General features: G+C 36.4%; 3 protein-coding genes across 7 annotated transcripts; 1 reads left to right on the top strand and 2 right to left on the bottom strand.

Annotated features, from left to right (window-relative positions):
• Positions 1-1,009: 1,009 nt before the first annotated feature.
• On the bottom strand, positions 1,010-8,491 carry LOC124643120 (zinc finger protein 674-like). 2 transcript variants are annotated; one of them, XM_047181982.1, is made up of 9 exons: positions 8,360-8,486; positions 8,063-8,275; positions 7,255-7,851; positions 6,700-6,858; positions 5,644-5,828; positions 5,103-5,277; positions 2,384-2,521; positions 1,769-1,918; positions 1,010-1,374 (listed from the first exon to the last, which is right to left on the bottom strand). In XM_047181982.1, the coding sequence occupies exons 2-9, from the start codon at positions 8,246-8,248 to the stop codon at positions 1,213-1,215; spliced, it is 1,752 nt and encodes a 583-aa protein (XP_047037938.1). In that variant the 5' UTR covers positions 8,249-8,275; positions 8,360-8,486; the 3' UTR covers positions 1,010-1,212. The 2 variants fall into 2 exon arrangements, with proteins under 2 accessions (XP_047037938.1, XP_047037939.1); XM_047181983.1 differs by having other exon boundaries at positions 1,233-1,374; positions 1,762-1,918; positions 8,360-8,491.
• Positions 8,492-8,766: 275 nt separating this feature from the next.
• Positions 8,767-14,982, top strand: LOC124643083 (zinc finger protein 184-like). Of its 2 annotated transcripts, none has more exons than XM_047181929.1 (3): positions 8,767-9,184; positions 11,730-12,252; positions 12,677-14,981. In XM_047181929.1, the coding sequence occupies exons 2-3, from the start codon at positions 11,737-11,739 to the stop codon at positions 14,504-14,506; spliced, it is 2,346 nt and encodes a 781-aa protein (XP_047037885.1). In that variant the 5' UTR covers positions 8,767-9,184; positions 11,730-11,736; the 3' UTR covers positions 14,507-14,981. The 2 variants fall into 2 exon arrangements, with proteins under 2 accessions (XP_047037885.1, XP_047037884.1); XM_047181928.1 differs by lacking the exon at positions 8,767-9,184 and adding an exon at positions 9,732-9,786 and having other exon boundaries at positions 12,677-14,982.
• A 3,243-nt stretch (positions 14,983-18,225) lies between these two features.
• LOC124643034 lies at positions 18,226-23,664 on the bottom strand. Of its 3 annotated transcripts, none has more exons than XR_006985861.1 (3): positions 23,529-23,664; positions 18,997-19,074; positions 18,226-18,455 (listed from the first exon to the last, which is right to left on the bottom strand). XR_006985861.1 is itself a non-coding variant. In XM_047181870.1 (3 exons), exons 1-3 carry the CDS (start codon positions 22,538-22,540, stop codon positions 18,249-18,251), a joined length of 354 nt encoding a protein of 117 aa, XP_047037826.1. In that variant the 3' UTR covers positions 18,226-18,248. The 3 variants fall into 3 exon arrangements, 1 of the variants encoding a protein (XP_047037826.1); XR_006985862.1 differs by lacking the exon at positions 23,529-23,664 and adding an exon at positions 19,273-19,386; XM_047181870.1 differs by lacking the exon at positions 23,529-23,664 and adding an exon at positions 22,472-22,540.
• Between the last annotated feature and the right edge of the window lie 348 nt (positions 23,665-24,012).

The following is a 24,012-nucleotide window of genomic DNA, read 5'->3' on the forward strand; positions in this document are numbered from 1 at the left end:
TTACGTTTATATTTTTATCTTTTAAACCCTACGACTTTTTCTAAATCTGTTTTTTAAACAAATATAAACAAATTCAAAACAACGTATGTAAAAATCTACAGCTCTCTATGTAAGCGCTTTATATGAAAACTAGCTAATGGCCAAACGTTCGCGTAGCGGAAACTTGAATTTCTCAGAAGTTTATGCATGCACTGATTTCATTCATACATAATCAATTATACACAAATACACACTAATTTTCGGACACATCTCTTTTCTTCTAAAGTCTATGGATTAAAAAAAGTTCCGCCAGAACAACGTTCGCCAACGTTCGCCCAGCGGAATCTGTTTTTGGTGAATTTCTCCACAATGGCTGCATACACAAATTTTTATTTACCATACACAATTATAGGATGTCTTACACTAATTATCTGCATAATTAAAATCTTTAAATTCAACAACATTCCGCTGCGCGAACGCACACACCTACTTGAAGAGGTTTCCTTGTTATGTGTAAACTTCTGAACTGGCAAAGGTTAATTAAAAAAAAAAAAAGTAAAAAAAATGCTTTTTTTTTTAGCTTTTTAATCACTATTCACGTTAGTGAAAAGTTCTCGTTAATGCGAATAATATAAGCCCAAACACGAGGCAGTTAATATTTACCATTGCCGAGTTCCCTTGACCTTCTCTCTTCTCCATCATCAGGTCAGCTCTAAACCATCACTCGTGTATAGTGCTATAATAACAGACATATGTACACCTGAGTGTAAAGTTTTTACCCTATGCGCAACTTTAAATGAACTGCAAACAGAAAAGTTACCTAAGCTTTTTTATGTACTAAAATCTTCTTGGAAAAAACCTTGTAAAAAGAGAACCCCATGGTTTTTAGATGATATGAAATACTTTTTGTAATCTACACATTATACTGAATCCAACCATACATACGAAGTTTCTGTCGACTCTGGGTTTTTTTTTGGCCATCTCCTTACACAACAGTTTTTTTTTACAACAAAATAACTTATCTCATAAATTATTGCAAGACACATTTTATTTATTTATTTAAATACATTACTGCTCCAGTTTGAAGGTACACACATAACAACTCGGAAACCGTATTTCCCTAGTCACCAACACAGAGGCGATTTCCTAAGAATTCAGACTAGTATACATAACATAAAGAGTTTCATACAAACAATATTCTACAACCAAACTTAATGTTGACCTTTAGTAGCATTAAATCTCATTATTTTGCTGCGGCAATAACCTTTGGGACTTTAGGTCTACAGCATATGGTCTTTTATTTTTATCCGAAGCTTCAAGACGTTCCTGTCGAACGTAACTCCTGGGCAAGGTAATGTCCATTTCATTCATGTCAGATTGACTTTCTTCAGGTGCCTGGAATATATAGAAAAGGGTATATTAGCACATCTATACTTATATTTTGAAGTTGGTATTGGGTTATTGGGGTGCAGGGTAACTGGGTAGAGGGGGTAACAGATAAGGCAGTTGCTCCTTGTAAAACAACTGGTACTCCGATGCATCCGTTTAGAACACAGTTGGGAAACAGACTTGGATAATGGTCATTTAATTGTAAAGCTTGATAGATAGATATATACTTTATTAGGTACACCAATTTTACATTTTTGATCTTATATCTAGTTAAAGTAGGTGACATAATTGGAACAGCCATTTTTGCTTAAGTGTTAATCTATAAAACTACTTGCCAGATTTAAAAAATGAGTTATACTTTTTTTAAGATGAATGATGATGATAGTATAGTACCTCTTACCCATTCCTGCTGCTGGTTAGCGGCTTGTAACTCGAGGATGTCATTCTGTATGTCAACGCTGAGCTCCTGTATGGGCACGGTTTCAGTTCGCCAGTGCACGTTCTGATGCTTGCTAATGCGGTTGCGGCGTTTATGCGCTTTTAGATGCACCTGCAATTTAAAGTTAGAAGTGAAAACCGGTTTGTCAATAACTAGAACTAGGATAGTCAACGATAGGGGTAGTTTTATATGGTTTGGGAAAACGTAGCGACGTATGTGGAAATATACATATATAAAAGAAAGTTCTGTTAGTTACACAGTTTATAACTCAAGAATGGTTGAACCGTTTAAGCTAAAAATTAGAGGGGAGGTAGCTTAGACTTGTGAGGACATAGGATAGTTTTTTCATCATCCGCGGGAAAAAGCTAGTATTTAATATTTTTAACGCTAAAACTACTGAATAGTCTTTGATGAGATCATCAGTTAAGTTAAGGTAAATGTAGTATGACATGGGCTGCTTCGCGTTGTGTCTGCAGGGCAACCCATATGCCCAAGACTGAACTATGATTGGCACTGCGTTTTCATCTTCGGCAGTGGACACAACAGGCTGATATAACAATAATATAGGACTCTTACCTTCTTAATATGCGTGTTGACCATGGATCGCAGATGGAAGAGCGCGGGGCACAGCGGGCAGCGCCGCGCCGGCGCCGTGTGCGCGCACACCGCGTGCTGGTTGCGCCGGTTCTGCGACACGAAGCCGCGCCCGCACACCTGCACCACAAAAAAAGACGTCTAAAAACACTAGAAATCAAAAGAAAAACTGCATTTCTTTTTTAATAACATACATAAGAAAAAAGATCCCGACGAATTGGGATCCCAACGAAATTAACCTCATCGTTCTTGGGAAGTCTGTTAAAAAATATGTGTACCGGTTTTTATCTAGTATTTTATAAAGGGTGGACTCAACAAAGTCTCTTTACTGCAACCCTACCAAGTGTAAGTTTCGTACCATTATCAATAACAAGCAAAAAAATTCATTTTTTGTACAGGTGCCTACTAATTGTATTCAGTGCCGTAACTAGCCTTTTATGCGCCCGGTGCGAGCTTTCAAAATTGCGCCCTTGAAAAATGCTCTAACCAGGCTCTGACAATAAAGTGGACAAATGTGCATAAAAATAAATCTATCTATTTTTTGTTTACGAAGGTATAGGTACTTAGTAGATTTCTTTAAGATAAAAATTGTTTATTCAAAATCTATCTCTCGCACGCCAGTGCGTCGGTAACGCCGCACGCGTAGTTAATGAATTAAATCAAAGATAAAGGGAGGACCAACGAATGTGGCTGACAGCAATGATAGCGTAACGTGAACTATATGTACATCTCCTCAGCTAGATTGACAGATTTGCTTAGAATTTCTAAGTTAGAAGTGGCGCCCTCCAAATGAATATAGACAGAAATTGTCTCATAGTTACGGTATAGGTACTTTTGTTTGTGTATGTAATATTGCGAACAAGACAAGGTGGATTTATATTTGTCTGATGTGTCGTGACGTGACGCGTCAGAACTGTATCGGTTCCATACATAAGCCATCACAACACAACACGTTACGCACTAGTGTGAACGTTACCATCCTACTAATATTATAAACGCGAAAGTTTGTATACATGGATGGATGGATGTTTGTTACTCTTTCACGCAAAAAAACTACTGAATGGATTTTAATCAAACTTTACAATAATGTAGCTTATACATCAGAATAACACATAGGCTACAATCAGTGCCGGCTTTAATTCTACTAGCGCCCTGGGCGAGATTTCTACGGCGCCCCCAACTGCAATTCAAACCCATACGAAAAACAGAGACATAATATATGTAGTTACCGATTGCGCGAGCGAAGCGAGCGCGAATTTTTTTTTCATAGTTCACAAGTCCAAGCAAAAATTACCTAAAATGTAGCCCAATCGTACACAAGTTATTGGTGGTTGGTGAATGCAAAAACACGGGAACACAGGTTCTAATTGCGCGAGCGAAGCGAGCGCGAAATTTTTTGTTATATTTTAGAACTCAAAACAAAAATGACTTAAAATCTTGCCCAAACGTAGATAACTCTTTGTTGGTGTTGGCGCCTATGAATTAAAATTTTGGGACTTAAAGTAGTACCATAAATAGAAACTAGAAGTTACTTTCTAATTAATAAAAGGACTTAAAAACGACGCTACCTTTTTGCTAGGGTAGACAAAAAAAATGTTGAAAAATAAAAACAACTATAAAGTGAAGCAAGCCCGAAAAGGCTTTCTTGAGATTTGGATCACTAAAAGTCCTTAACATATATAATAAAAGGCGACTGTGAAGTCAAGAAGCCGCGAGCGAAGGGAGCGCGAATTTTTTTGAGTATTGGGACATTAAATTCAAAGTAGCTATATGTGAAAAAAACGTAAACGTAAAGAAACCGCGAGCGAAGCGAGCGCGAAAATTTTTGAGTTTTGGGACATAAAAGTATTGTATCTAACGCGCCCGGCATTGTATGACAATACATTAATTTAATTGAAATTTCTGGGTCCAGGAGCGTACCGCGGCGCCCCTGAGCCCGCGGCGCCCGGGTTATTCGCACACCATGCACCATAGGTTAAGGCGGCCCTGATGCTATCCATACATTTGGATACAGTTCTTGTAAGCTGCGATCTTTGATGAAAATTAAAACAAAAATAGGAGTAAAATTCTGATCAAGGATTGGTTGGGGGCGCCTGCGGCGCCCCTTATGTCCGGCGCTCTGGGCCGTCGCCCAACCGCGCCCTACCCTAAAGCCGCTACTGGCTACAATTTATAAACATATTGTTCGAAATACTAATCCTGCGCAGACGAAGTCGCGGGCACCAGCTAGTACTAAATGTATGAAACCGATACCGTTCTGACGCGTCACGTCACGACACATCAGACAAATATAAAACCACCTTTACAAGTGTTGTTGTTTCAAGATCGCTTGAAAAATGCCATATAGATATAGATAGTACAGAGGGCGCGTCTACACCATATTCGCAATAAAACAAAATGTACCTACTAACTACCATGCATGAAATAAAACTAGATACTGGTCTGGTCATTTCTGCGCCCCTCCAGGATCTGCGCCCTGTGCCTGGGCACCGCTGGCACCGCCCTAGTTACGGCACTGATTGTATTCTACTCTTCAGTTAATTTAATTATAGCGGGAACATAAACACTTAAAAAAATTCAACTGTTTCTATAACAAGACAAAGCCTGGTAACAAACCAATGGACAACAACATCTTCGTAATATGTATAAGTATAGGTCCCATTTCACACTTTGGATACAGAAACCTAAAATTACTACTCACATCACATTTATAAGGCCTCTCATTAGTATGCAGCCGCTGATGCCACAGCAGTGACCGTTCATCCACAAAATACCCTCCGCAAGTAGAACACATAGTACGCTTCTCGTTGGCTTGTTTCTGCTTGACAGAAGTTGATTTTTGTGCTTCTTTCTTTACTGGGACGCTCTTGTTGCCACTAGAATTTATTGTTTTTTGTTCCAATTTTATTATAGACAAGACTAACGAAAAATAGCGATAATTAGTACCTAGCTAAAAGAAACAAATGCCCTTGTGGTTGTAACGAATGCTGGATAAGTAGAATAGTACGATGCAATAAAATGTATTGGAAATTGGAGTCATGATTTATGCAAATTTTCTTAAGGTACATTTCGGAAATAGACGAGATATGCGACAGGCGCGGGTGGAGTATTTACCTTACTTCACGAGAAAAACTAAAAAGATTATAAAATACAAAAAATATGTTAAAAATTAAAATCAAAAAAGCCCAAATGGAATAGTTAAACTTGTGTCTACTATTAATTTTTAAATAATATGTACATACCTCTGCTCTCCCATTTTCTGTTCATGTTTCTTGATATGCATTTCAAAGCTCATTTCTCCCTTATACATCTTGCCGCAGTAGTAACATGTGAACTTCTTACAATGTTTAGTGTCATAGTGCTGACGCAGAGACACTTCATCTTCTAAGATCACTCCGCATATTTCGCAGATGTGAGCGTTTTCTGCCTGTTAAAGTTTGATACATATGTCAGTTTTTTTTTACCATCAAGGCCAAAAGAGGGGTGAATTAAGTTTAATAATTGATAGATGCGTCTGGCTACCATAGCTCTTAGGGGATGAACTGATTCAAATGTGGTTTGTTTTTTAGCATAAATTAGTTGGAAAAATACAATATACATGAGTTACCTACTTTCATGGGCACCAGAGTGTATGAAGAAAATGAAGAGTTGTCTATCTATATTATATGAAATATCATTGCAGAAAAAAATTATAACATTGCAAACTGAGACTTAGGGACATGGCACATTATAGCGGCACCGCAACAGCACGGCTCCACACCAGCATTTAAGTTGTCATTCACTTTAGAGCATTAAATCGTGTATATTATAATATATTTCGTAATGTCAATATGAAAAAGCCAACGGCGAGCAGTCAGCGCGCTTGCCGCTTCCACACAACTCTACTCGCAGCCCGCGTGCTGCAAGCGAGCGGACCTCATGCGTACAGCGCGCCGACGGCATGCTCATTACGCGCCGACTCCGAGTCGGCAGCGAAACAACGTCATTGTCATTGCATTGACAATCAATACGTCGTGTTCAATCATAACTGCCTTAAAATAATATTGAGTTTGCGGTGACAGCAAGCTTACACCTCGCGGCCGGCGAGCTGGCACATTGCGGACAACGCGTAGTTAGCGCGCTGGCAGCTAGCCGTAGTCTAAATTCGAGGCGACGCCGTGCTGCAGCTTTGCTGTTGCGGTGCTGCTATAATGTGCCATGTCCCTTAATCTGCTAAAGAAATACTTGCTAAAATTTATAGGTGTCATATGCGTTTGTAAATAAAATCTTCAGTCAATCAAAATCAAGTTTCTACGAACCTTACTAATATTTTTCCTCCTCTCGTGCCACTTGAGATGCTTGATAATGGTACTTCTCTTCTTAAACACAGTGTTACACAGGGCGCACTGGTGTACGTTTGTATGAGTCTTCAAGTGACTGTGGTATTCCTGGTAATCTTCCGTTACTGCTTTACAAACCTGCAATTTTTAAAGTATTTGTATAATAGAATAGGTTGGTATTTCAATAACAATAGCTTTAAAAATAGACATTGTTATTTCAAGAGAATAAGAATCATTATTTAAAAAGGCAAATAAAGATTGATAAATGGGCAAACTCTACTAATGTTGAACAAACTGTACTTAATGTTGAACAAACCTAAATTTTTACCAAAATTATTGTTATTTCAGATTATAAAACCTTTAAAAATAGACATTGAATGTATTTTTTTACCCAACTTTAAGCTGCAAAGGAGGGTAATGTCTTGATCAGTCTATTCACACACTATTTAATCTGTTTATGTAGTAATATAATTTTATAGAGCAACAAAACATAGATTTCTCAGCATTTGTAAAAATGTATACTTTTAAACTCACCTTACAAACATATAGACTAACATTATGTTCAGTTTTCATATGCTCCTGAAGTTTGGCAATAAAGTGATATTTGACGGGACACCTGCTACAATGCTTAGTTGACATCGGACCTCTTTTCCTTCTCCGTTTAGGCTTTTCCCCTTCATCAACTCTTAACGATGCTCTAAACTTCTCCATGAATGGTTCTGCTTCTTCAAGTTGCATCAGATTACCGTCCGGTAGTGCTCGGTAGAAAGCTAGCTCACCATCATCTTGTATTATAAACACTACATTATCATCATCATCTTTCTCTATACTTTGCTTTTCAGGAGCTTCAGTTTTTATTTTTTTAATAATTTCGGTATCATTTTCTTTACCTATTGCGTGGAGATGGAAATCGTAAACAGGTGTATTGATCAACATTTCCGGTAGAGAGAAACATAACGTTTTATTTGTAGTTTCCCCTATTAATTGAATTTGGTCAATATTGTGAAGTAATTCGTCTGTGTAAAAATTCAGGACTTCTTGACTCCGCTTGGATAGCAAATAAAACTTGTATGCCATGGAAGCCATCATGAAGCAATTGATGCAAATATTGTAGTTCTCTGTATTTGGTAACTGAAAATAGATAAAAGTTATGTTTTACAAGATCTAGTGGTCAGTGGGTCATCCTAGGCAAGCAAAATTGTAAATTACTTTTGCTTACCTTGGCTCTACGACAGGAAGCCACAGAACCACAACTTAATTACGAATATCATCAGAAAGCTGGGAAATGTGTATTGAAAGAGGTTGCTTCTACTAGAGCAATTAAAAAGCAGTAAAAACTTACCGTAACTTCACACATTATCTCCAGCACATCAGCAATGCAATACTCCTTGTCGTATTTACATACTTTCGTGAATACATTCTCATACTGGTCCGCGAGAGGCTTCAAACAATTTATGCACAGGTTTTCACTGAGCGTCCCATTTGAGAGATGTTTGATCACCAACTTCAAGTCCAAGGGATTAGCCATGTCCTCAGGTGCTCAATACAGCAACTCCTGTCAGAAAAATAATTTAAAGCACTCATATCGACTTCTTTTCGCTAAGATAACCAAACCAAAATAGCAAAATTCAGAATTTACCACCAAATCGACACTACAGAAAAGATGCGTTCTGGGAATTTATACGCAAGCTGATTCACAAAAGGATCCGTTCAATTTTGCTTTTCGACGCCATGTTGTAGAAGTTATTTTTACTACTTACTAACACATGAATTAGTCGATTAATATGCACTGTCATAAAAATCACCTTCCCAGTTACTCTACGGTGTGATATTAAAAATGTGTTCATACTTTTACCTTTAGTGTTTACTGCCACCTCTGTTTTCTATTATTTTATTGTAAAACTTCGGAATAAAGACCTACTTTTGATCGTCTCCATTTCTTGTTCGACTATTGACATGCTATTGACTTACAACTTTTAGTCGATTAAATTAAAAAATTAAAAAATCTTGTAAAAAAAGTACAGATAAAAAATGGAAAACATTAATAACTGTCAAAATTATAGTGCAAAGTGGAATGTTTAGATTTTATTAATTTGCACTAGAATTTGAAATTTTATAATAACTTAGCTATTATCAGTGTCACAAATGAATTCAATAATGTTGTAATACTCGCATGAGCGTAAAAACCCATGCAAGTAGCTCGTGTGAATTACGTATGAACGTAATTTTCAGTATAATCAGCGGTGTTAGCTAATTAGTGATTCTTGTATTAAAATTACGTTCAATAATCGGCGACTGTAGATAATGAAGCAATGTTCCGGTCGTGCCTTTAGCTGAGTAAATGAAAATAATATGTTTTGTAATGGCTTAATGTTGTGTATGTTACTATAAAATATTTGATCGAAGTTGTAATGGATACCTGTGTGTAAGGGGACTCTGATTGTAAGCAATCTGATTCTAATAAGTAAGTGCGACCTTGAGGGTCATATTTTATTTTAAACAGTATTTATAGCTCATTATGTATGGTATATAATTTCGATATTTCCTGCAAATCAGTGCATTCATAATTTTGAAAACATCAAATTGCTGAGCAAAATTGCTACGAGCGAATAGTTGCCAAAATTATCTTATCTTAGATCATATTCTTAATCTTTATTCATTCAAACGTTTTTTATTGTTGAAAAGTGGAAAACCCAACAATTTATGCATTTTAATGTTTTACAAGTGAAGGCTTAAATTAAGAAAATAAAATAAAACATTGCCTCTAGCCTGTATAGAATCTATGGTTATAGATGTGTTCTTATTTCATTAATCCTTACTAATATTATAAATCGAGTTTGTTGTAGTATTATAAATTGAGTGAGTTTGTTTGTTTGTTTGTTCCGCTTTCACGCCGTAACTACTGAACCGATTGCTTTGAAATTTTGCAGACATAAAGTTAGAAGTCCGGATTAAATAATAGGGTACTTTTTATCCCGAAAAAAATAGATATTCCCGAGGGAAAACAAAAATATTGTTTGCTTGATGGATGGATTGTAGATGGCGCTGTGTGTCGTTTAAAACAAGGTAATATATTGCAAACGAATATAAACATGTAAAGGAGATGGCCAAAAAAACACCCAGAGTCGACAGGAACTTCATATGTATGATTGGATTCAGTATAATTTGTGGATTTTAAAAAGTATTTCAAATCATCTAAAAACCATGGGGTTCTCTTTTTATAACGTTTTTTCGATCAAGATTTTAGTTCACAAAAAAGTTTACTTTTACTGTTTGATGTTCGTTAGAAGTTGAATGCAGACTCGTGATTGGACCGTTTTACATTGCTAAGTCATTTGTTATATTTGAAAATGTCACATGGCGCGATTTTCAAAGACAATTTCTCCAAAAACATTTCATAGCCAGTTGTGAAGGTTGCATGGAATTGCGAAACCTCTCCAAGTAGGTAAGGTCGGTGCTTAATCGTATCTGGAGTGGTTAAATACAAGACCTTTTAATCACCAGGCCAACTCTGAAACTATGGGGTTATTACTAGTGGCTTGTATAATGTTAGTTTACTTTGCTTTTTTATGTCCCATGATGATAATAATCTTTAAAATCAACATATATTCAACATAATCTATTTTTGCGATAATATGAAATAGCTCCTATACCCCATGGATTTCAGTCTGGATTTTTTGGCACCATCAAAGGTCTATCATAAAGAACCTATTGGTAACCATTTCATTGCTGTCGATTCTGGGTTTTTTTTCTATGAAAATTTGGCCATCTCCTTTAGAAGCTAAATGATACGATAATGAATCCCCGAAAATGAGGAATTCCCGAGGGATGATGTACAATTTGTTTAATCGTCTGAACTGTTTTTTTTACATCTACTTATATATTGCAAACGAATATGAACATATAAATTTAGAAGCTAAATGATATGATAATGAATCCTCATAATAATAATAAATAGAATAAATTAAAACTAAAAGTAGGTGTTCCGGTGATGCTCATGCGTAATCTCGATGCCCCTAGACTGTGTAATGGTACCAGGCTGCGTGTCACTCAGCTTGGGCGGAACATTATTACAGCCACTATTTTAACTGGCGCAGCAAAGGGTGAAAGTGTACTCATTCCTCGGATTCCGATTATTCCAACAGACCTCCCATTTCAATTTAAAAGACTACAATTTCCTGTAAGGGTTTCATTTGCAATGACCATTTGTTATATATTTATAGTATGTTTAAGTTGTTTATAGATATAGTATTGTATATATTTATTGATATGGTGATTTTTTATGTATTAGTTTATAAGTATTGTAATGTAAGATATATATGTGTATTGGTATTTTTATGGGCCCTAGTTGCCTGAAATAAAGGAATAAATAAATAAAAAAATTAATAAAGCACAAGGCCAAACTCTAAGGGTTGCTGGAGTACACTTAGAAAAACATTGTTTTTCGCATGGTCAGCTCCATGTAGCGTGTTCCCGGGTTTCCAGTGCCCAAAATCTGCATGTTTTTGCTCCACAAGGGAAAACGTATAATATCGTGTACCATTCAGTTTTGGTTTAACAACTAATCGTATCCAGCGTTACATCGCGCTTCTTAGATTTTTCCGTGGGAATGAGAAGTTTTCTTATAGTTGTGATTTATACCGCAATATAACCGAATTCCACGCGGGCGAAGCCGCGGGCGGAAAGCTAGTAGACCATAAAGTCAAAATCTGTAAATACCATTACCAATTTTCTTTTGGTATGGTAGAATCAACAAGTAGGTGGGTAACTATTTATTCACTTCACTAATTTCTGACAATAATTTAAAATTACATAAGAATGATCTACCTATTGGAATAATCTATTTGAATTTTGAATCTGCTACTTAATACAACAGATAAATATTTCAAGAAGGGAATAAGAATCATTATATATAGAGGCAAATAAATATTGATAATATAGCCTAACTAACTGGATTTTACTTAGTGATGAACATACCTAAATACTTACTAGAATTATTATAATTTCAGAATAAAGATGGCTTCCCCAAGCTACCCCACACCTTCCGAGATAGCTGAACTGCAAACAGACACCATAATAAAAGAAGAAACTGAAATTGACCATAATCTACCGGAAGATATTCCACTAGAAATAAAAACAGAAATACACTTAGACGATACCAGCATACATGAAAGCATAGACAACCCATTCAGTAATGTTCAGGTAGAAGTAAAGCAAGAATCAGTATCGGTATGCATCGAAAAAGAGGGTAGCGATATTGACGATGGCTGTGCAAAAATGGATGATGTATTTCACCATCCGAAAGAAGAACTTGAACATTATGTATCGGTACCTAAATTTGAAATGGATTGTGAAGAGAATGGAGTAAAGCAAGAACCAGTTGTGGGCGATGAGTCCTTGGTGACGTATGACTATCCGAACTTTGATGATGATGTTGGGAGTATGGATAGCAATGAAGCTGCCGCTTTGAATCAGGTAGAAGCGTGTTTGCAGGATGATATGAATATTAAATGTGAAGATGAGGATTATGAGGTAAGCATTTGTGTTAGTTACACTATTTATAATTCACAAACAGCTGAACCGATTTGGCAAAAAATTGGTGGCTATGTAGATTTTACCCTTTTTATCTACATCCGGATAAGGGAAGTAGTTCCCTCTAGATGCGGGTGAAGCGGCGGGTAGAAACTAGTAATATAATAATGTGTAGACAGTCATGCAGATTTTGGTGACAATGAGAAATGGTAATATACAGTTAGTTACACTGTCCTTTTGTCCCATGGGAAGCTGGTTAGGCATACTTGCTGATAGAAGTATGACAAAACTTTTATTTAATTATTATCCTTTTACATGACCTGATTATTTATTTGCCTTTTGATTGATATTTCATGGAATCTTTCTTACACATACTTCTGTCTCTTACAACCTAACAATAAAATTATACAATTTAATTCCACAGCAAAAAGAAGAATATGACAAAATGGACATCAAAGAAGAATCTGATTTAACAGTAACAGAGACACATTTAATATCAAACAAAGTGATAAATACCACTTCAACAATAACCAACCCACACGACGGCCTTATCGAATCTAAAACCACTAAAACCTTAGTCATGGAAATACTTCCCATGAGCCAGACAAATATGGGATTCTCCAAAATTGGCAACCCAGAAGAAATTCTGCCAACCACATATGACAATGGTGATGATTATATGGACTACCAGGATTCTTTTCAACTAAATTCCATCACAGGTAATGTATTATCGCTAGAACAAGAGGCATACGGTCTCCTTAAAGCCAAAGGTAAAAAGAAAGACTTAGGAGAACCCACTGTAACCTGTCCAAAGTGCCCAAAAACTTATAGACATAAAAGTCTTCTCAAGAGACATTTGGCAGTCCACGATGGCATAGAGAAACGCGCGCAAGGCCACATACGAAGTCAAATAACAAGAAAAGACAATAGAAACAAGAAATTGAAGGCAGAACTAGAAAGCCAATTAGTCAAAAAAGAGGAAAAAATTAAAAAGGAAGGTTACGAATGTACTTGTGGCCAAACTTTTCGAAGGCGAAGTCGAATGGAAACTTGCTTGAGATCCCACAATTTGTTCTGTGATACTAACACGTATCCTTGCGTCTCGTGCAATAAGCAATTTAAGAACAAAGAAGAATTAGCTTTACATAGAAAACGGCTACACAGAAAGAGATTCCCTTGTAAGTTCTGTCCGACAGACTACCACACGAGAAAAGAGCTCTTCAAACATTTACAAGTTCACCAAAAAGTCCAATTGATGGAGTACAAAGTTATTTCAGAGGTAGTCAAAGGGAAGCAGAAGTTAAAATGCTTTATGTGCAACAAAAGTTATATGGAACTGTCTGACTTGAAATGCCACGTAATGGATGATCACAAAGAGCCTTATAGTTGTCCACGATGTAAAAGAACTTTCTCTAAAATTATCGATTTTGGTAACCACACAAAGACTTTTCATCCCGAAGTTGAAGGACAATCCGTTTTAGATGTACTAGAAGCCTTCTCAAAATTAGTCAAAGCTTGGAAATGTGAGGAATGTGGCCTACAGTTCCATGAGGCAGATAAACTAGCGATGCATCAAATTGAAAAGCACAGTCCTGATGTAAAAACCGAGATGCAATTCCAGTGTACTGATTGTCGGAGGGTGTTCGTCAGTCAGAAGGGTCTAACTTCTCATAGACGCATACATCATAGCACGGAAACTGTGGAAGAAACGGAACCAGTCGAACAAGGGGTTATGTGTTTAGAATGTCGGAAAATATGCAAAGATATGACTGCCTTACTATCTCATATGAGATTTCACAATCCCGATAGAAAGTATCCGTGCAAATTTTGCGATTTTCGTTTCGCAACCCCCGAAAAGAGGAAAGCGCACGCAGAAATACATACGGGCGATATGAAATACGTCTGTTTCATCTGCGAATACCAGTGCAGTTCGGAAAATCGACTAAAACAACACAAACTATCGCCTAAACATGTAAATATGAAGGAGTTTTTATTGACGGGGAAGCCTATAGTTCAGGAGGCCCAGTCTTCAGCTAAACAGGAGAAGATTAAAGAGACTTTGAGGAAGAAAGAGTGGGGGGTAAAAGAGAAGAAGAAAAAAGAGAAATCGAGAAGTGAGTCGAGTAGTGAAGTGGCTTGTGACATTTGTGGGGACAAGTTTCCTAGTGAGAGTGAGATGTCGGAGCACAAATTAACTCATCCGTTCATTGAGTTCCCAAATGAGGACACGCCTAGTAGAATATTCTTTAAGTAAACGATTATATCTTGCCTATTTATTTGTTCTGTTGTAGTGGTGTTACTGCTTATGAATCATGGCATAATCATCTTTTGTATGGAGATGAATTATTATCAAGTTGTGCTGGTCACACATTGTTACAGATGTTGTCACGAAAGCGGCTGTTCCATTAAAGGGTGTGTGTAAGTATACATGCACGATGTCCGTGTACGCGTACCTATATTAACACATACAAGTATAGCTCAACCGCTTTCAAGAAAAGTTCTACACCCAATCTAGTGCCTAATTTTAATAACTTTAATATGTTTGAATGACTGTTCACAGTAGTCTTCCAATAACATTTAAAGGTATATAAAATACGATTGTAACGTTAAATAAGTAGAATTTAAAGAATCTAAAGAATATTGCAGATGTGCTTAATATGCCAGATTTTTTTTCGAGTAATATCACTACAACTATACTCTATCCACGGAAGCAAGAGCTAAAAGGTAAACAAAGAATGATACTTTTTCAAGATGGCGGTATAACCCGACCGATGACAAAACGTCACATTTTTGTGTAAAATGTTCGCAGTATCTGTGATTTTGTCATCGGTCGGGTTATACCGCCATCTTGAAAAAGTGTCATTCTTTGTTGACCTTTTAGCTCTTGCTTCCATGGATAGAGTATAGAACATAATTAATTAATTTAATTAAGTAAAGTTCGGCCATTCAGAGAATGCGTTCCTGACACGTCGCGATTGAACTGACGACGTAACTACATTCATTGATTATTGATATAATAATGTTGTTTTAATGCTCCTCAATTGTTAAAACGGTAAACAACCAGCAAAAATATTTTTATCGTAACTGCAACGCCATTGCAAAGTTACGTCGTCAGTTCAATCGCGACGTGTCAGGAACGCATTCTCTGAATGGCCGAACTATAATAAAACTTATCGGCTTGTGTATAGTAAGTTTTTGTTAAGCATTTATCTGTTGGCGGGGTATTTCTATTACAACGGTGAGGACACCGCTTTTTACTAGTCTACTTTATATTAATTATATTGTTATTCTAAAATAATTTGGGTGCGACCTACGTGGGCGAATGGAGAATACGAAGCGATCCGAAGCGAATAGACAGGTGTAGCTACGTTATGCAGTAAAAAATAGGGGTACCGAATGTTTTGTGCAGTTGACAGCTGTCAGTTTTCAAGGGAAAATAATTTACACCAAAAATGGTCTAGCTATGCAGCTTAACATCACGTAGGCCACTTCTATATTTATAGTTTTCGCGTCGCATCGCGTCCGTAAAACGTAACGGTTACTTACGATTGTTTCACAAAATGTCGTTATTAATATTCTTATTGTTTTTTTCTTTTTTGTGTTGGTTAAAATGAAAAGCGTTAGTGAAACACACTGATTGTACTGTAAAAAAGGTGTTACAAGAATATTTGTTTCGCTTCGTTTTTGTTTTATAGAGCAAATATGTCACTAAAGCTGTTGGTTGTATTTTTATTATTTTATTTTTGTTCTACAACAAGAAACGTTTCGTTTAACTTACGCATGGTAACTTTCTGAGGTTTAAGCAAAAAAATCTGAGCAGATTTAATTCGTTAGCAGAGCGATTATAGGTTGGAACTTGGATGTTTAGGACTTATATTCTGAGGCTTAAAAAAGCAAAGCAATTGTTTCTTTCTATGGGAATATTTTTATATGGACAGTTTTTACTTTGGTTGGGCGTGTTACTACTTATTCACAAATTCATGTATTTACTTTTTTACGCTATGTAAACTTTATAAAAGGATGAAGACTTTTTAATATGGATACTTTTATCGAAACTGATTGTTTTCATAATTATTTTGATACTTTTACTTTTATCATTGATTTTTAAATTGCGACTTTGAGGTGTTTCTTATAATTAGGATTGAAGGTTTTTTTTGTTATTTTATTTTTGCACTAAAAAGGCTAAGTTGCATTTTTGTTTTATTGCCACAAATGATTATATTTTGAGTGCTGATTTGCGAATAATTTGCTTAATAATTTTGTACTTTATCCTTTTTTTAACAACTGTTTGTGGAAATTTTTAGTCCATATTCAGATCTTTGTTGTATCTGTTTTTAACTTAATTTTGGTACTTATAATTAAAGAGAAAAATATATTGAGTTGTAAGTATTAGAACATATTTAGAATTTGAGATTTCATTCTGAGTCTGGACTAAAAATCTGGTTTGATTTCTACTTTTTCCTAATTATTATTTTGTAAAATTTTTATTCATACTTACATTCAGTTTATACTTCGAAGGAAAATTTGTACTTATTAATTTATTGCGAATATCAGAAGTAACAACTACAACCAGTAAGTTGCTGAATATTCAGGCATAATTTTTTCAAAAAGTATATTTTTTTGGCCTTAAATCATTTTTGAAAAACCATAAAGCAACTATACTCCAATTAAAAGTAACATTAGAAATGTAAGTAAACCTTTTTTACTGTTTGTTCAACCGATTTTGACTTCTATTCCGTAGACAAAAGAACGGAATTGAAAGCAAAATAGTGGTTACAATACCAAGTATTTACTGCAGCCGTCATTAATCATACTACTAACGCAATAGAAGTCAAAATCGGTTGAACAAACAGTAAAAAAGGTTTACTTAAATTTCTAATGTTATTTTAAATGGAGTATAGATAAACAGAAAAGGACCAATTTGCAAGTATACTTGTTAATCCTGAGCTAGTTCTGTTTTTTACTACGGCGTTAATATTTCCCCATTTAATATTTTTGAGTGATTTTTAAACTTCGTTTTGATATTTTTTGTTATATTTTACAAATTAATCTTATATCAGTCGTAAATAACTGCTTCGTGGGTCTAAAGATTAGGACATAATGTTATAAGCGATGAAAGCGAAACGATAGTTAATTATAGCAGCTAGGAGCTTGGAAGTTTGGTGATTGATTCACCCGTGCATCGGAGAGCACGTAAATGTCGGTCTTGCGCCTGATCTCTTTCCGGTCGTGTCGGATTGCCGTCCCATCGCGCTATGAGAGTGAAGGAATAGTGAGTGCACCTGTGTCTGCGCACTATAAATGCTTGTGCACTATAATATGTCCTGCGCAGTTGGCTAATCTCCTAATATGAGAACTGGCGCCGTAGCCGATAATCGGCTAGGAGGACATCATTATAGCAGATATTAAATTATTGTTTCGCTTTCATATCGCTTAGCTTTCGCTTTGATGTGCGAAGGCGTTATATAAGTTGTTGTGTATTTCGGTGCCTGATATTATTTTAGTTCTCGAAGTAGCGTAAATGTGTAAGAGATGAAAAATATATTGTTTGTTGAAGAACAGTTATTTGTGGTTTTATTTAATGGAAAATCAGTTTTATATTCAGGTTTCGGCGTTTAATATGGAATTTTATTTTTATGGTCACATGCGTGGACATGTGCTGAGATTTGGGAGAACTGTCCACAAATTAAAAATATTACGCCGTACCACACCACTTTAAGCCTTAAATTAGTTTTCAGCTTTTCATCTATTGTTGAACCAGATTAATCTATGTATACTAATATTATAAAGCTGAAGAGGTTGTTTGTTTGTTTGAACGCTAGGAACTACGGGTACCATTTGAAAATTTCTTTCAGTGTTAGATAGCCCATTTATCGAGGAAGGCTATAGGCTACTTTTTATCCGGGTTCGTGAAGAGGTTCCCACGGGATGCGGGTGAAACTGCTGGCAGAAGCTAGTAAAAAATAAAAGACATTTTAATGTAGCCATTCATTTACTCAACTGACAGTATAAAACTCAACAACATACAGAATAATTTCGACAATCGCAGCAATAGCCAGAGACACGCAAGTTGCCATGCGACTGTAGACCTTAAGGCTTTGTGATATGGTCGGAGATGGCGGTGGCTGGTCCACTGCTACTTCTAACTCACGTCGTTGTCTGCCGAGAGGAAATACTGCACGCCATGGTGCATCCTGAAACAGCTGTTTTTAATTTAGGAACAATGATGGAAAAATATGGGAAGAGCTCGTGGGTCATCGTCAAGTTTAAGCAACGTAAATGGAGTGGTTTTTTGTCGTCATAACAAGTCCTTCCTTGTTTCGGAAGGCATGATAAACTGGAGGGTCTCGGCTTTCATTTGAACATCTTTGGTAGTCGTTACGGCTAGTCAAAAGCCAGAAAGTCTGACAACCATAGTACCTACTGCGGGTACTTACTCGGGAAAATCCGTTCGTATGAAAACCCTCTTCTTCTTATCCTGCCCAATATATTTTCCGGTTTCATCCCCTCTATCAGTCGTCATACTAACATTCACTCCCATGTTGTTGTTATTTAGCGTAAGAGCGTCAAAGTTCTGCGGGATTGTTCACGCGAGTTACCGCGGCCCTGATACATAAAAAGCCTACGGAGGAACATGATGGGTTTTAGCCAGGAAGGCTCTAACACTCCCTCACCGCTGCTAAACCACAGCGGGAGGAGCCATTTGATGATTTTACTTCGGAAAAGAAAGAGTGTCAAGGCTACCTTCTCTGGGACGAAAGCCGGGTTCAGTTCTTGTGGCATCAGCGCCGATTGCAGATCTGCATCGCTTAGGAGTTGACGCTGCAATATACAAATCAATATTATTCAGTTATTTCGTAAATTCCCTGAATGTTCAACATAATTTAGCCTTTCAGTCAGCAAATACTAAAATTAAAAAAATCCTTCCTATTGAGAGAAATTATGATCCTCCTTAAATATACCTTAAAACAAGTGAGCGATCATAACATGGGACTTATTTAACTGGCATAATGTACCTACATTTAAGCAGATAGGTAGTTTTCCACTTAACGAGCTGGGAAAACAGCCATGATGCTTTACTAAGTAGGGTAATTTCCATGTCGTTTTAATAATATTCCTGCTTCATATAACACTAGTAAAAGGGCATATTTATCACGTTTCTGACAGTTAATGTATCACGATGGATTGTATGGCCTTCACTACAAACTAATGCAACAATCGTGTATCGATTTGTTTTTAAATATTAAAGCGCAAGGTTGTATTCGCATGCTGTAGTGTTTCGTGGAATACAAAGTAACGCGACGGAGGTTCCTATGTATAAATATGTGTCTATAAACATATAGGAAAATGTTGAAGGAAAACATATAGGAAAATGTTGGAGGAAGAGCTCGTTGGTTAAGTCAAAGTCTGGCAATCAGTTTTAATTAACTACCCTATTGCAAAACTTTGCCAAATCATTTTAAGGCTATACAGAATCAGAGCCTTTCTACTTTATTTCCCTAAAAGAATTTGATAGGCAGGGGACATAATGAAAATAGACTCGATTATTCTAAAAGCACTCTTTTTAGGCAATTTAACTGTAGAAATGGTACCTACCTACTTATTTTTCTGTTTCATTTGTAACAAAGCAGAGACAATGCAAGTGTTTATGAATAAGTAAGATGCACATGTTCGGTCACTTGAGAACTATTCTATATAATCCATGCTTATGGGAATACACGAGTGTTTCCCATGTAATTTTAGGGAGTTCTCCCTATGGAACTACTTGTGAATAAGAAGTGAGACCTGAGTATTAAGGTTTTTATTTGAATTTTGTTTAATGAAACAGACCACCATAATAACCATGGTTGTTAGAATAATGTTCATGGATATAGTATTGTTTTTTGGTATTGTATGTTACATCGTGTCTTTTTAACTGGAAAAGATTTTTGAGCCAAGTCTGACAACTTGTGTTACCGGACATATAGGCAGTCGCTGCATGTAAAACAATGGATGTCAGCTACATTAGGTTACACTGGAAGCCGACCCCAACAAAGATGGGTAAAGGCTAGGCAGAAGAGTATTGAGATCCATTAGAATCTAACCTAGCTAATTATTTTCTTCTTATCACCCCCTATACATTGCATTGGCGGACTCTTCGAGGCGATTTCATCAACACATTTTTAAAATCCAGAGGCTGTAAGTCTACTTACCGACTCAATAATAACTATGTAGGTAACTACAAATCCATTGTCCTGCAAGTACCACGCTATACCTAGCTATAGCTACAATATGAGAGCTTGTAACGATTCCATGCTACTAATATATTCAGCGGTCGATAGCCACCGAGGCGGATATACGCCGCGTTCTACCATATCGGTGGTCCTTACATAGGGCTGCCATCCGTCCGGGTTTCCCCGGATTTGTCCTCGTTTGGAGGCCGTCCGGGGACCGTCCGGGCGGGGTTTCAAGAAGTGTCCCGGGAAAACCCGGACACTTTTCATGGAGGAAGTACCTCATTGAATTTAAGTATATGTTAATAGTACATGGATTACAAATTAGGTATCTATTATTTTGTTTAAAAAAATTGTTCTCGTTCAGGGAAAAAATGCGATTTACGCCAAAAGTCCGGGTTTTTTTAATGTTTGTCCGGGTTTGGCGAAATTCGAGATGGCAGCCCTATCCTTGTACACCATGTATTATGGGCTTTTATTATAAACTTAGGCGGAATATAGTTTAATGTTCAGTCCAACATCGAAAATATTTTGATCTACTTTTAATTTTTCCTTCTTTTATTTTTGTACATTATGTGTATTTAACTTGTAATATATTGAATATGCATGTAGTTGTATAAATAGGAATTCATAATAAAATAACTACCTACTAGATTTTTGATCCAGAAGATTTTTTTTTTAATATCTTAATCGGCTGTGTGCTTTAGTCGACAGGCTAAGCTAATTGGCCCAAAAGATGGCTGACAGCTCAGTTTGAATCTAAGCGAGAATCTAGTACTTAAAACTTGTCATTCGGCTGAAATCTGATGGTTGTAATCTACCATTCTATAAAAAGCCCCACCAAACAATCGGCCGACTAATGCAGTATTTCTTTGGCCTCTCTTTTACAATGGCCTTTAGTTTTATCTGCATACCTGCGTAATAAATATTTAAGATACGAGCCAATCCACGGGAAATAGCTAGTTATAAATTCTAAACAACGGTACACCATACCTAGGTTTTATTTCATGGCAGCCATTAATATGTGCAAGTCCCACCTCTAAAACCCGGGACTCACAATAATAAGCCTACTGGCCGCTGATTTCCCGGGGGAACTTTAAATTTACCGGGATACGAGCTGGCAACACCTCCTTATCTATGGGTTTGTTAATCATAGACTCTCTTTCCAACATGTAGGCATGGTATAATTTCCATACTGCATCAAAGCTGCATGAAATTGTATAGGTAATATATTTGGTATACCAGTAGGTGTTTTTCGTAATTCCATCGGAGATCCGAGGGAACTAAACTTAGTTGCAATAAATTGGGTATCAAGATGAGGTTGAAAATTGTTTTGTTGTTACTACATACTTTATCTATGTGTATAGGTACTCCGTTATGTACTACTTCCGTGCGTATTATCTGTACATAGTCCCTCATCATCCTCCGAGCCTTTTCCCAACTATGTTGGGGTCGGCTTCCAGTCTAACCGGATTCAGCTGAGTACCAGTGCTTTACAAGAAGCGACTGCCTATCTGACCTCCTCAACCCAGTTACCCAGGCAACCCGATACCCCTTGATTAGACTGGTGTCAGACTTACTGATGTCTGACTACCCGTAACGACTGCCAAGGATGTTCAATGACTGCCGGGACCTACAGTTTAACGTGCCATCCGAAACACAGTCATTTGGTGTCTAAGCTATACTTAGAAAGTACATACAAACTTAGAAAAGTTGCATTGGTACTTGCCTGACTTGGAATCGAACCCGCGCCCTCATACTCGAGAGGTTGGTTCTTTGCCCACTAGGCCACCACGACTTTTTTTTTTTACATAGTCCCTCATGTATCTGAATTTAATACCTATCACCTATATGAATTGTCAACCATATTTGCTAGATGTGATAAAACCTTTTCTAAGCACTAACAGCCGAATATGCATCATCAATTAAGAAAAAAATCACGTTTTATTTTGTTTTTTACCGTTGTTGCAAAGTAGTGTCTTAAAGATACAAAATATATTACTTACGCCGAAACCGTGTCCATGAATGTTACAAAAAATTGCAAAAACGAAAAAAACAGATAAAAGATTAAACATTTTGTTTAGAATATCTGTAACATATTCTGAATACAATTGAGTTATTTAGAGGAAATCAATAATAAATGATTTATTGACATTTTTATATAAAGCTATTCGATGATTTTTATTTATATTTTTACGCGAAACATAAAAATTGAATTGTGTTAAAAAAGTAGTACGAAAAATGCGGAAAACATGAATTCGATTTTTTTGTTTTTAGTTGTATTTTCATTGGTTTTTGCGCACATCGATGAAGATGTAAGTTATATTCATGTTCTTAATTAATTGTGCCTCTATCTATAGGATTACCTAGCAATTATCTGATTTATATCTACCTAGTATGCATAAGCCCTATTGATTAGCTTGTGTTATGGGTGCTAACACAACAGACAAACTATGTATCCTTACACATACCTATTTTATATTTATTGCATCATCTATTATTTTTTATTTTACTAAGAAAACTTTGAGAAATTTTATAGCCATAACGTTTTTCCTCAAAGTGAGTCGAATTAATTGCACTCGAGCGTAACGAGCAATATTTTATTATATTTTTTAGGGTTACACAATAGAGAGTAGACTGACTCTACAGAAGACCTATGTAATGTGTTTTTAACATTTTTTTTTCTGTAACTGTGATAACTTTTCTTTTTCAAATCCGCTACTTTAATGAGTTTATGAACTTCTCGAGTGAACTATTTCCCTCGAAAAGAAACTTATGTTATTCTGAAGCTATTATTCTATTGCTGAAAGCTAAGTTTCATCCAAATAAAATATAAAAGACAGAAGATAAAAGACATTTATTCAAAGTAGGCTGAACATCAGCACTTTGTGAAGTTCGAGTTTATAAAAGACAGCTCTCACAAACGCCCGCCCTTCATATATGTTTTTGCTGGGAAGAAGAAATGGTGGAACAAACTCTCCTGCAACACAATTCAGTCTGTGTGGTTTGAAGAACCGGTTCTACACAAAATGTTAAAAACATTATTATACAAATCCTACTTACATAAAACCTTTTTTTGTTGTAAATATATCAGGTGCCCCGACCGAAACGAGGAGCGTCGGGCGCGCTGCACATAGTGACGAATCACGCGCAGCCCATACACGCAGACGTCAAATCCGAGACATCTACTGATAACGTTGAAAAAGTTTCTAATGAACAGGTAAGTAGATTAAGGGTTTTGTATATAATATCCAGACATATACAAATTCCTATTAACACAAATACATACTTATATAACAAATTAAATGTAACTACATATTTACAAATGGCAATTAAAACTACCTTTAAGTATCAAAAAATTCGTCCGCATCGCTGTCAGCGGGGATCGTGCCCAAAAGGCTGGCTGCATTGCCACGCTGTATGGCAATGCATATAAAAATTGTCCGTCACCCATCCATAGATTGCCTCAACCTCGCTATTCTTAAGAGGCTACTCTAATTAGCCATGGGGTGTTTGTTAGTGAAGAATTAGGCGGAATAGTACAGCA

The sequence above is a fragment of the Helicoverpa zea genome, chromosome 26, assembly GCF_022581195.2.
Source record: "Helicoverpa zea isolate HzStark_Cry1AcR chromosome 26, ilHelZeax1.1, whole genome shotgun sequence".
NCBI lineage: Eukaryota > Metazoa > Arthropoda > Insecta > Lepidoptera > Noctuidae > Helicoverpa > Helicoverpa zea.